The sequence below is a fragment of the Haemaphysalis longicornis genome, unplaced genomic scaffold (genome assembly GCF_048455015.1).
Source record: "Haemaphysalis longicornis isolate Haplotype H1 unplaced genomic scaffold, Haemaphysalis longicornis Haplotype H1 scaffold_9, whole genome shotgun sequence".
Taxonomy (NCBI): domain Eukaryota; kingdom Metazoa; phylum Arthropoda; class Arachnida; order Ixodida; family Ixodidae; genus Haemaphysalis; species Haemaphysalis longicornis.
This window is the reverse complement of record NW_027526460.1, coordinates 8,862,202-8,875,843: the sequence shown is the minus strand read 5'-3', so window position 1 is coordinate 8,875,843 and position 13,642 is coordinate 8,862,202. Positions and strand designations below refer to the sequence as shown.

At 48.3% G+C, this 13,642-nt stretch overlaps 2 protein-coding genes across 3 annotated transcripts in view; both read left to right on the top strand.

Moving 5' to 3' along the window:
• The window catches only part of Jwa (PRA1 family protein Jwa), a 38,029-nt gene that overhangs the window by 16,001 nt on the left and 8,386 nt on the right, over positions 1-13,642 (top strand). The window lies entirely within an intron of this gene.
• On the top strand, positions 11,542-12,563 carry LOC144152309 (uncharacterized). Its single transcript, XM_077683555.1, has one exon. The coding sequence runs from the start codon at positions 11,688-11,690 to the stop codon at positions 12,420-12,422; it is 735 nt and encodes a 244-aa protein (XP_077539681.1). The 5' UTR covers positions 11,542-11,687; the 3' UTR covers positions 12,423-12,563.

Below are 13,642 nucleotides of genomic sequence, written 5' to 3'. Positions count from 1 at the left end.
CGAAATATAAATGTAAATACAATTAAAATATACAATCTTTAACTTCAAAGCACGAATAAACAAAGGAAAAAAGCATTCAAGAGAAACAAATAGCAACAGAGTGTAATAAAAAGTTAAGAAAAAAAACGTAAAAAATTGCAGGGGGGGGGGAGAAGGGGGGGCTTACAACTCTCTGAGAATGTGAAGGCGAAATTGTCTGTTGATATGCCTTGAAATTTCATACGAACTTAACGGTCGCCCCCGTCCACTCCTGAATAGCCGCCTGGGCAGCCCCCTCTGACGCTCCTTCCTTTCACTACACATCACCAGGATCCTGTTTTTCGTATCGGTACCTTCACCTGTCGAGGTTGTGTGGAAGCGGTTTACCCTCCTCACAACGTGTGGGTTCAAAACAGAGATGTGCTGAGATTTATGCATGCTATATGTGGTTGAGACGCCATCAATGCGAAACATCTGTGGATTAAGCTAGCGTAACGGCAAATTAGAAAATAAATATTGGAGAGGTCATGAAAACAACCCAACCTGAATTTTGGTAAAACAAACGTTCTTGGTGCGATTAACCGGATTTACTCGAACAAGACTACTTTTCCTGCCTTGGCTTCGGGACCAATTTTTCCGGGACCATTTTTTCCTACCTTGGATTTGGGACCATTTCTTCCGGGACCATTTTTTCCAGGACCATTTTTTCCTACACCCGGTTATTTAGATCCAGTAGAGCAGGATGCGCTCATCATACGTGACTACAAGTATGTCATGCCAGCATGTATGACATCGTGAATGAAATTGATATTTTCAAGACACGAGCTTGGAAGACGAAAGCATTCACCACCAGACGACCCAGCTGTGCCTTTTGTTTTCGTCTCCCGTCTTTACGTCTCCTTGCCAAACAGAAAAAATACAATGAAAAAAAATTCTCTTTTCGTGCTCAGCTTTTGTTCGTCCACTGCACTGCTCCAACTTACTCGACCATAAAATAACACCAATGAAAGAACGGCAAACGCTCCTTTTCGAATCCGGCCGTCGTTGGGAGGGCGGTTAAAATTACCGTCGAACACGGATATATCGAACTCCAAGGGGATCCCGAGATAGTTCAATATATCGATAATTCGAAATGTAAAAATTGGGCCCATCTCCCAGCGAGGGGGACTCGAGTAAATGCGTTGCATAGGGGGTGGGTGTATTGCGTTAACGTTTAGTGTTTGGGGAGTTGGTGGTAGTGAATGCGTTGTATCAGCAGCTTCTTGACATAGTTTGAATGAGTCAAGGATATAAGGCGCGTTCGTAGCCTTTCGTTCTGTGTCGGCTTTGTGGCGCAGTGGGTAGAGCACCATGTACATTCCGTTCCGCCCGCAGGGTCGAGGGATCGAAACCAGGTGCCGGATAGTATTTTTTTTTATATAGTGTAGGGGGAGGGGTGCGGACAACGACGGTGCGGACTACGACGGATGTCAACGTGGGTGACATCGTGAGTTACTGAAATGCTCTGCATTTAAAAAAAAACATACGTAGAATAGCGTGGGCTTAGATTATGGCTACGGCGCTTAAAGAGCGGTTCTTTCGGCGCGGGGCAATCGGCACGGGCAAATGAGACGTTGCAAAAGCGACGGGGAAAATGTGTCTGGGGCTTATGAGCACGCGGCTTTCGAAAACGGGGCAAAAGCCGCGGGGCTTCCGGCGTGGGGCAAATGAGACGGGGCTTTTGAAATCGTGGGCTTTCGACCTCTTGTTCTCACATGCAGGCAAATAGTTTGGCCCGTCCCAGCAGAAACAGCGGGGAAGGGCGTTCTGTCTGGATGGATATTATATATATTGAAAACATTCGGCTTCACACCGTCCAGTTACTCGTGATAATATTTATAATTTTCTTGTAATACCAACGACATTATCAGGTCACACCAAGTCGCCACACCAAGAAAACTCTTTGTTTTTTTTGCTAAACGGAAGGTTACGCCCGCATTCGCCACAGGCGTAGCTGTGCGAGCGCTTATTCAGCGAAACATCGCAAATAAAAAAAAATTAAAACGCAAATTTCTCTTGTACAAAGACGTCAAAGGTTGAAAAGTCGCTGGTGTGACCGCAGAATGCGAAAGGACACCCTTTTTTTTTTTTTTTTTGAAAGCGCGAAGTCAGAAAAGCAGCGGCAGTCGCCGATCACACGGCACGGAGATGGGTCTCGAACGGGTGGTATCAGCCGGGTGTAGGAAAAAATGGTCCCGGAAAAAATGGTCCTGGAAAAAATGGTCCCGGAAGAAATTGTCCCGGAAAAAATGGTCCCAAATCCAAGGTAGGAAAAAATGGTCCCGGAAAAATTGGTCCCGAAGCCAAGGCAGGAAAAAGTAGTCTTGTTCGAGTAACTCCAATTAATCGCACCAAGAACGTTTGTTTTACCGAAACTCACGTTGAGTTGCTTTCATGGCCTCTCCCATATTTATTTTCTAATTTGCCGTTACGCTAGCTTAATCCACAGATGTTTCGCATTGATGACGTCTCAACCACATATAGCATGCATAAATCTCAGCACATCTCTGTTTTGAACCCACACGTTGTGAGGAGGGTAAACTGCTTCGACACAACCTCGGCAGGTGAAGGTACAGACACGAAAAACAGGATCCTGGTGATGTGTAGTGAAAGGAACGAGCGTCAGAGGGGGCCGCCCAGGGGACTAATCAGGCGTGGACGGGGGCTTTCGTACGAGCTTTCGTAAAGTTTGTACGAAAGTTCAAGGCATATCAACAGAAAATTTCGCCTTCACATTCTCAGAGTTGTAAGCACCCCCTGCAATTTTTTACATGGTTTTTTCCTTAACTTTTCCTTACACTCTTTGTTGCTATTTGTTTCTCTTGAATGCTTTTTTCTTTTGTTTATTCATGCTTTGGAGTTAAAGATTGTATATTTTAATTGTATTTACTATTACATTTGGTGGCCGGACATTTCGGTGCACGGACATTTCGGTGCACGCACTTTTCAGCGCACGGACGTTTCAGCGCACGGGCGTTTCGGTGCACGATGTCTCGGTGCGGTCATTTCGGTGAACGGGATGTCCCAGACATTAACTTAAAGCTTTAGCTTTAATATTTTAATTTCGATATGACTTTACGTTCGAGAGTTGGGTTTGGGCCGCACTGCGCAGAAACGAAGGTTAAACCAAGGCGGAGCATCAGCGCGTAAATCCCTATTTCAATTTACACCTATTCTGATAAAACCTCGCAGCGTAGAGCTTTAATGACCTTCCAGACACTGAGATAGCTGTGTCCGACTAAGCTTCTAAACCGGCGGTTCCAGTCCTCGCAGTTGTTTGTGCGGTTTTAATCCAATTACTTGCACTAAATTTTTAATCGATGCTCAGCCCTACCATCCATCCATCTATCCATCCATCTGTACATACATCGCCCACCCATCCATCCAGATTTTAGCCTCCACAGGAGTTAATTTCTGTCCCTTGTAGGAATATTAAGGCATTACATCTTTTTTTCAACCCTTTAACTAAAACGCAAACGCACAAAAGCAAAGCCGCAAAAAGTTCAGATCTGACTAACTCGAAGAGAAACACGTCGACTGGAGCATGGGACCATTTTTTCCTAGATGGTCACTGGGACCATTTTTTCCGGGACCATTTTTTCCAGGACCATTTTCTCCGGGACCATTTTTTCCGGGACCATTTTTTTCCGGGACCATTTTTTTCCGTTTCCGTATCAGCCGCTTGTAACTTCGGTACAAACAAAATGACGCGACATGTCTTTCATCAGTATTCGTGGCCCTCTTGAATAGTCTCGTTTCCCCAATTTTAAAGAAAATCGAAACTGTTTTTATTGGGATTTTTGAAGTTGGACATTTTTTAGAAAAAGCAACGCAGCCAATCTTTTTTGCGTATATTTATATTCTTTCTAGACTAGCGATATTCTACAGATATGTTTGGAAATATCTGGTCGACATTACCCATCACTAATAAGTTGGCCACAATTGCAAATACGGAGATAGGGGGTGTCAAAAGTAAGCGACTATCTAGCGTCTGTCCCGATTTCACAAATTTTTTTGTTTACGGCAGAACACAAAATTTGTCTTTACCTCTTTGTCATTTCTGTTTTCAAACAATTTTTAGTCAGAACGATCAAACCTTGCCGTGAGCAAAGCCCCAAATTGAAAAAAAAAAAAAAGAAAACCTGCAGCCGCCAAAAATCGTGCGTCACCTTTGCAATTTTTTTTTTCTCGCGAACTACGCACGCTATAGAAAAACGGATTGCAGTTGTAAGTTATTCTCTGGCTTGCGCATAACTCATAGAAATGTGGGGAAAAACAAGAAATGCGCGTGTACATGCACGTTCGTCCTCGCGTGGAATCACCCAGCATTAAAGTTAATTATTAATATCGCCAGGCTTTCTCCTTCAAAGCACGAAAGCAGACTTAAGTGCCTGGGAGGATGTTTTTGCCGCTTCCTGGGGTGAACCTGCCCACTCCCCACTAAGGGAGAAAGCGGAGTTAATTACAAAGAATAAGCCCCACACGCACAAGCGTACGCGCACGCGCGCGCGCAAGCACGCACACACAAACAAACAAAGAAACAAACAAACAAAGTCCACGGACGTTGACGCCGCCCGCATTGCCGCCGCCCTAGAGATGGGAGCGGTTGAAAGGAAAAACACATTGGAGATTTAGAGAAACAACTTTTATTTCAGCCCGGATAAAATTGGAAAAAACAGCTTCCCCACGGAATTTTGTGGTCATGCGGCTCTTTCTGGACATCGGGAATCTGCTGCTGTATAATATCGCAGAATACAGACCGTGAAATGGAATTGGGTCAAAAGGAAGAGTTTGGGAGTCTTCGAAGCACCTCGATCCGTCAAGGCGGTGGAAAGGAGTTCAAGCCACCGTTTGAGTCCCCTGGCCTGTCGCGTACTGCAGATTCCCCTACTTTTGAGGGCATGTGAAAGAAACTGGTCCTAATTTAGAAATGTGCACGCAGAGCTACTTAATGGGCTCGCAGGGGATCGCGTCCAGAATGCAGTCCAATCTCAATGTCTGGAAGACGTTGTCCGCCGCACAGCTAAGCATTATCAAGCGAATATTGATCGGACATGGATTGATGTAAATGTCAGTCCTGACGCTTCGATGTCAAATCAATGCCTTGACGTGAAATCGTGCTTAGATTTCACCTCCTACGCAATATATCAGTGTCTTGTACTCCAATATATTGCGTTGGAGCAGCTTGCCAACCGTCGTGTACTGCGGATAATTGCACCAAACTTAGTCACACAAAAAATACGTCAAAATGCACACCTGTGGTGAAAAATGCGACAAGATTATATTTTGATCAGGGCAACAAAAGTGTCACTGGCAACAAAGTGTACACCTATACAGAAAGCGCTTTCTATATACATGGTGCGAATTTACTTGCGAATCCGCGGCTGCGGCGGCGGTCGTGCGGTAAAACGACTTATTTTGGTAGCTGTGGCTATAGAACGTTTTTATTGATTGATTGATTGTGAGGTTTAACGCGCAGGCGTACACAGACGATGACGCGCGTCATAATGGAAGGCTCCGGATTAATTTTGACCAGCTGGCGATCTTTACCGCCCGCCGAAATCTCGAGCACGCGGACGTTTTCGCTTTTCGCCTCCATCAGAAAAGAATAGAATAGTTCGTTTTGCCGCACGAGCGGCGCCGCAACAGCGAATTCGCAGGTCCTGGAGGCCTTCGTGAGCAAAAACAACTACGGCAACTTCGTGACACCACCCCTTTACGGAAGAGAGTGCCCCACCGTTGAACAAAATTACGGCAACCGCTTTAAAAAAGTACACATAAAAGTAACTAAAAAACGTGGTTGATTCCTCTGTCATAGGAATCGGTAAAACACGAAAGTGAAATGTGCAGCGAAATCTGCAGCTCAGCATGATTTGCGGGTCGGCGGCTGCCTTGTGGGTGTGCTTGGCGAGTGACGTCCTGCTGGCGGGTCGCTTCGGCAAAGGTGCACTGGCGTCATTTCCGTGACGGATATGACGTCAGCGAAATCTTGGTGTATCCCGGCATGAAACACTAAAATAGAAAAGCCGAAACGAACAACCTGAAGTGTAACGTACTCTTTCGTTCTAACGGTTGCTTCCCCGCTAGAAGACCGTATGTTCAGGGGTGCACCCTTTACAGGCCGCTTGCTTTGTTGTACTGGCGTCACTTCCGTAACGGATATGAAGAAGGAGAAGAAGAAGAAGTTTATTTTGCCGAAGATATATTTACATAACAAAGTATACAGAAGGAGGTCCCAGAGCACGAAGCTGGAGGGGGACCTCCTATTACAGATAGAAAATAAAAAAAAACTCAATTCTGCACCAAAGTCACCAGTGAAAAGAAGGTATAATGCGTTAGTGCGAAATGCAACTCAGAGCTTTTTATGGATATTATATGTGTACCGTGCGAAATTTAACAAAGATCGTTGAAAACAATTTCGCAAAAATGGTAAAGTAATAAGCAGGTCAGGGGTGCAATGACAAATACAGCGTAAAAACATCGGGTCCAACCAGTTAAGCAAATTATTCTTTCAGGTTGAGTAAATATGCACGGAGATTGTTCTTAAAGCTTGGCAAAGATATCGATTGTTTTGTATCTGTCGGGAGAGAATTCCAGTTATTTACAGCCACAAAAGTAATATTCAGCTTGCCATAATTGGTGCGTATTTTAGGTAGAAGTAGGTTGTCAGTCGAAGCGTATACCTGGTGAAATTCAAATTTTTTAGTGAATCGCGGTTGAATATGCTAAATGAACACAGGCCATGCACAGATTTGAACAAGTAAACAAGGAGGTTGAATTTCACGAGATTTGAGACCGTGAGTATACGATATTCTGTAAGTAACAATGAAGCGTTAGTCCGGTATGGGCTGAAAGTGATGATCCGAAGATGTTCTGCAGTCGTAAGTGAAATATTCGTGAACCCCGGAATAAAACACTTTCGTGTTAAAATAACTCGCAGGGAACAAGATTCACACAGACCTAAGTGAAGGAGGGGGGGGGGGGGGGTAGACGAAGTGCGAAGTCGTTAGCGCTATGATTTTTGGCGGCGGCCCTGGTTGCATGGAGGTACTGAAACAGCCGGGCCTGTGGTTTCGCCCGCGAGTCTCCCCTAGTTTGTTCCGAGCAGCGACTCTCCGTCGAATTCCGGAGCGCGAGCTCGCAGAACCGCCCCGGGTATGAAGGCATTGCACCAGCTACGAGCTAGGCATGCCAGGAGGGCCACCAGGAAAGAATAGGTGCGCTTTCCGGATAGGATTGCTGGGCTTCTAGACAAAATTGTGGTTTCCGGCGCATGTGGTTGGCTTGGTCGCCGTACATGACAGCGCGGCAAATTTTTTTTGCCCCCCCCCCCCCCCCTACCTCGCTACGCCACAGCCTTCAGGTAAAACAAACCTATGCTTTCTTTATTAAGCCTACAGCCTGGTAAACTCCCAATTGCGCCTACATGACTATCCCAGCTTAGATTACTTGAAAGCTAAACTCCTAAAACTTTATTGCAGTGGTTCTCAACCACGAGTATGCCGGGGTTCGGGCTGGCAAAATCAAAGGGGAACCCATGATAATAAACGATGCTGATTCGTGCTTAAGTGTCAAACAGTTTGAGCTTTAAGATAGAGTCGCCCACAGACCGCTTTTGTGTCCGACTTTTATGCTGATGCGTGTCAAGCAGTTTTCTCTTGCAGCTAAAAGTAACCCAGACACCCATGTGCAGCCTTTTCTGTGTCTGGCTTTCCGGCACAGCTGGCGTGTTGTGCAAAAAGCCAAACTTAGAACGCATGCTACGCGAAGCGATCAAGTCATGCAGCGAAGCCACCTTTTTGCGTACCAAACACTGTTCGGCAAAAGGGAGAAAACAAGGGAGGGAAGAGTTTCGGGAAGGGCTTAGCGGACCGCTGAAATGCCCTTGCGCACCCCAGAGGTACGGTGGGGTCCCAGGATTCGAGAACCATTGCTTTAAAGCAGGGGTCGGCAGCCTGCGGCCCGCGGGGCAGTATTACGCGGCCCCCGGACGACGTCCGAACCCCACTACCCCCCTTGTCACTTCCTGCCTAAGGCCGACGTGGCAGTTTTGGCGTCAAATGCGGTTATACAGGAACAAATATCGCTTCCAGTTGACATTGTCCCCATTCCTCGCACCTCGGTTGGATTTGGCTCATATTGAACTGAAACATTCAAGTTTATGCGGCATTCTTACGAAAACTTTATTTAAATTGACTTTCAAGAATGGTGCAATGGAGTTTTTGCGCAAAATGCACTTAACATGTGCAACAGGGTTGCAAGAATGCTAGAACTATACATGAAGAGCAGGTGATTTCTCTTGGCAGCATTAGCAGCTCTTTTCGAGATCTTCCCTAGGATGAAGACACTCCCGAAGTAAGCAAGCTATTCGTTCCTTGCCATGAATTTTCAAAATGCTTCACAAGAAGGCTGCTCATATCTTCTTCTTCACCTTAATGAAGCGGCTCGTACCTACAGAAGGAGGGGGGAGGGGGATATTATTGCCAGGACTTGTAAGCGGTGACTATTAAGTACTAAAATGGTAAATATAGAAGTAAAAAAATATATATTACCAGATTTACTCCGCAGGGACGCGGGAGACGACATGAACGATTGTTTCACATCTCTCAGTTTCATTTCGTTCACTTCTTCCGGTCACTTTGTCGTCGGCGTCTGGGGAGACAGATCATTCGCCGATCTCCGAATTGCCGTCTGAATTCATAATAAGCCAGCTCCGAAAAGCAAAAAAAAAAAAAAAGACTCCTTCTCAAAACATTTAAGAAACAGTCCAAACAGTCAAGCCTAAAGCCAACTCCCATTGGGCAAATTGATTTGGCTCATTTTGATCCGTGCCACATCTGGCTCATTTTCGGTACAAACTACGATCTGCGTACACGTTTTCAGGGCGTTATCTCACCTTTTTTTCTGGCCACCTCTTTTTTTAGGGAAAAATTGCTGAGTTTTCCTTGTCACTGCAGTTTTGTCCGACTTAGTTTCGGTTTGTGGGTTTAGCTCGTGTCGAAAAAAAATAAAACGCCTCAAATTTGTGTACTCGCGCAGTAGTTTTCGTAATCATTTTTCTGCCTGAGGTCAGGGAAAGGAGTGTGGACACGCAGCTTTGTTAGTGGAGTAGTACTGGCTGTAATGGCGGAATTTCCTGATGCCACTTTTAGTCATAATAATTTTGTTATTATGGTGATTGTGGCGTACCGTGAATATCATCATCGTCTCGTGAAAAACATTTCGACCGCCTTATCATGGCGAGTGCACAAATCTGTTCATCGCTTCGCGCGCGCCAATTCCCCTTACTAATTCAGGCTTGTGAGAAGAAACTAGGACGGAATAAGAGGGCATGGAAAGTGGAATGCCAGTTTTTTTTTTTTTTGTCTGTCTGAGCTTTGGGCGGAGTTTAATGTTTGCATAACACGATAGCTATTAATTGAATGCAGAAGGAACTGCAGAGCTGTTAGAACCAGTTGAAGTACATTTTTCGTTCAGCGCGATTAAATTTTCGCCCTATTGCGAGTCTGTAGCACTCAGACATAATATGCTCCCAGAATTTATTGTTTGTGAATAATTAGTCAGTTTTCCCTTCACAAGTTTTATTTTATGGTGTAAGCAGAAAATATTAATTCGGCATCGCAGTAACAGAATGGAATATTGTACCGTAATTTATTCTTTGTTTTGCTTGAAACGCCGTGACAACAAGCCTTGGTTCTGTGTCGTATAATTTTTATTTCCTCGGAATATATAAATGTACATATAATTCTCGTGTTACACCGGGCTTTGAGGCACGCTGCAGGTGAATCTGTGCCCGTGCAAAGGACCCGGCTGTTTGAAAAATCGTCTCCATGGCACAGCAGGTGCGGCTGTCGCCAGTCGAACCCGCTACCTCGGGCGCTGAGGCTGAATAGCTGCGTCGTCATTTGCGCACCGTCTCCAGTCCGTTGCCCAGATGGTTTGTTATCGGCAGCGCAGCGTCGCAAATACGCATCCGAGGCAGTTCAAGGCAGGGGCTCCGCAAAACGAGCTCGTGTTTCGGTCGTACGGGCGCCTTCCGCATTAGGCAGTGCACTTGTACGCGGCATCAGGGGGGAGCATCTGTAAAGATGTCGATTGTTTTCACTGTAACGTCGCAGGTAGCCAGATCCAGATGTGGCCCCATGTCGGCGTACAGATGTCGCCCCGAGAGCTCTCGCCTTGAGCAGCAGATAAAGCAACACCGCCCCTGCTGTGGCGGGTATTGTTAGGAGTGCAATTTTCCGCGCACTCGTCGCCGCTTCCGTGCCTTGTTCACACTCTTGCGTATGGAGTCGACGATAACGGCGAGAAACAGCAGGCCGACGACCCCACGGGTGGCTGGCGTGGGTGATCTTTACCTGCCACAGGTGGAAACAACGTTATTTGAACTTAAACGTTGCGTGGAACGTGCGGCAGGCTTCCCTGCACGTCGCAATGCCCAGTTCGTAACCGGCTTTTTCGGGAGTGCGCGCCCTTCCTGGCCTCCACGTGGCCGCTGGGCCGCCGGGGGAAGGAGGGGACAATGGGACAGCGGTTAATGACGCTCCCACCGTTAGCCCTCCAAAGCGGTGAGAGCGGGACGTCGAGTGTGGGAGGTCGGGCACGGTTGTACCATTACCGTTAGCACCTTTCTCTCTTTTCTTTCTTGCATATTTCTTTATCGCTGCGAGTGTCCCGTCGGAAAATGCATCGTTTACGTCGGCCACTCACTGTTCGGCCCGCGGCTAACGGTGAGATAACGGCTTTTCTTTCAACGGAGACGCACATGTCTTCGCCTTTCGACGACTGCGTGCCAGACGTTCGTGCTGACGGGTGGCACGGCCGCGGGCGCTCATGAGGCATGCAGGCTGGCCATAGTCCGCGCACGATACCGAAATGCGAAAGGAAAGAAGTGGCGGTGCGAGGGCGGCGCTTCCTCTTACTAGTGGGCTTTCTACGAGTGGGCTGGGGTTTTCTTTTCTCCCCTTCTCTCCTTTTATTTTTTTTTCTGTGTTTGTTGCGCCGCCTTTCCCGTCGGTTTATGCCACAGGCTAAGAATCCGCCGTGCTTGCGCGTGCGATGTTTTGCCAAACGTGCTCTCTTCAGAGTCTGTCTGCTGCAACTGAGGCGTTGGAAGCTACACGAACTTTTTGGGGGCCTCCTCGTCCTCCTTCCGTCCCTCTTCTTTTTCCGTTCGCGTCAACGGGGGCGGCGTAGAAACAAGAGCGGAAAGAGGGAAGGGGCATCGTTGGCCGCTGAGGCACGTTCGTCCAATAAGCCGCCGCCGCCGCCTGTCTCGCTTCCCGAGAGCGCAGACTTTATAATTAGAGCCAGCACCAACTCGCACACAACACCACCACACGCATGCATGAAAAGTAAACAAGAAAGCGCGCCGCGTGCAGCCGCCTTCGCACCCTTTTCTTCGTCCTGCGTCGCTTCCCCCTTGCCCCGCCCTCCTGCTCCCTCTCCGCGTCTTCCCGCTCCTTTGCATAGCGGGACAAAGTTCGGAGGTGTTGTTGCTTCTGCTGGAATCGCGCTGCCGCGGCGGTGGGCGTGAAAAAGAAATAAGAGCTCCGCAAAAGGACAGCGATGCCGAGTGCAGACCTTATGCAAGAAGCTGACACTTGGTACACGCGTCACCAGAGTCGCTCACCATAGCCACGACCGAACAGCAGGAAGGGTCGGCATCGATGTTCGCCGATACGGAACTTGCGGCCTTGGACGTGCCCGAGGTCTACCAACGTCATCAAGCATCGAACGCTGCCGCCGCAGCGTACGAGCGTTGCTACACGTCCGCGGTCCTCATGCGACGATCTTCGTATCCCGATGTCGCCGCGGCTCCCTTCTATCCCCTCGACGACCTGGCGCTTCCGTGTTCCGCCCTCTCGGAACACCGGCACCCTTCGCCGTACCCCGTGTACGACCGCAGCTACGTCGACGCCCCGCCTTCGTCCTCGTTCCTGTACAACGCCGCCGCCGCCGCCGCTGCGTACGACTGCGCGTACGTCGGCTGTCCCGATTGCGTCGATCCTGGCGGCTACTCCTCGACGCCCGTCGGAGGGCGGTCCTCTGCGGACGATGAAGACGACGACGACGAAGGCGCGCCGTCCACTCCGTCGTCTTCGGCGCTGCGGCGGGCCGGCAGCCTGCGCAAGCGGTCCCTGTCGCAGGCCGAGCTGGAGCGGCGCAGGTCCCTGGCGAACCACCAGGAGCGGCGTCGCATGCACCGCCTCAACTCGGCGCTGGACCGGCTCCGCAGCGCCATTCCTCCACGCCTGCAGAACGGCAGCCGGCGCCTGTCCAAGATCAAGACGCTCAAGATGGCCATCAGCTACATCGTGGAACTGCAGGCCGTGCTGGCACCGGCGGCGGCCGCCAATGGCGGTGGCGGGACGGGTTCATCGGGTGCCCGCTCCTGGAACTGACTGTGGCACGCACTGGGACAGGCACGTGTCGGAGACGAGTGCGTGCGCGTGTTGGAACTGGGGAGAACAACGGTGAGCCTGTCGCGCTGGCCGTTGGTGATTGCTGCTGGGGTTGTGATATGGCCGTATACGGTCGGTGGGAGAAGATACGGTTTGGTAGTGTAGGGCAGGGCTGCTTTCTTCCGAACTGATAGCTACGCTTCGGAGTTGTCCTCTCTGTCTGTCTCTCTACCCTTTTTCGACCGACTGTTGTGATTTGTTGGAGTGTATAGCAGACGAGAAAGCGAAGGGGAAATACTTGCGCAGCTTACGACGACATGCCGCTGTTCTCTATGTCTTTGCTGTGTCCATGCCTGAACTGTGGGCTGCTATTGCGGGAATGTAATGTAGGGAGTTGTATTCGGCACACTGCTGGTATGTTTCATGCCGTATAGCGTAAGTAACCGATCACGACCTGTATGGCCTAGTATAGGCTAGTATCAATGCCTGTTCAAAAAAAAAAAAATCGTTAAGGCTAGGAGCAGGGTGCAGTTAGAATTCCTCATCGCGCCTTCCTTTTTCGTAGCGTGTCTACGTACCTTGCTCATTTTTTCTCCGATATTCTGTCACACTTGCGTGTGGCGGAAAGTGAGCAATCAGTTAAAACAAAGAAGACCGATTATTCATACCAGCTTCTGCTCGGGTTGTCACAAAAGGAAACTGCAAGTCATGTATATTTACGTCGCCGCCGCGTATATCGAGATACTGCTTACTGCCAATTTCTATCCTTCCCGAGTGATGGCTTCGATTTAAGAGTGCGGACACTGTTCGGAACAGATATAGTGTATTGTATGCTTTCTTCATGGTGCTAGCTACTACACCACACGATGTGTTCGGCCGAGAATGCCAAGCTCACGCTGTGCACTTGTTATCTCTGTTGGCACCTTGATATTTCCAACTATACCCTAAAACCAGGAAGGGCCCTGTTGAGGGATTTGTACATGCCAACGCAGGGTATTGATAATTATAGATACCAAGGCGATGGCTAGAGTGCGCGCGTGATTCATATTTTTAACTTTGGCTTAAGTTTTTTTTTTTTTTTTTTTAGCATTATAGCAAGCACGTATTGGTATCGGCTGCTTATATATAATGTTTCATCCTGAAGATTTCCGCTTCGCAAAGCCACGTTGAAAAAGGCGCGCCGTTCGACTCACTCTGTATGTGACCGAAAGATCTTGTTC

Excerpts from the sequence above, each read along its gene's own strand:
- LOC144152309 (XM_077683555.1), top strand. The coding sequence starts at position 11,688 with ATGTTCGCCGATACGGAACTTGCGGCCTTGGACGTGCCCGAGGTCTAC.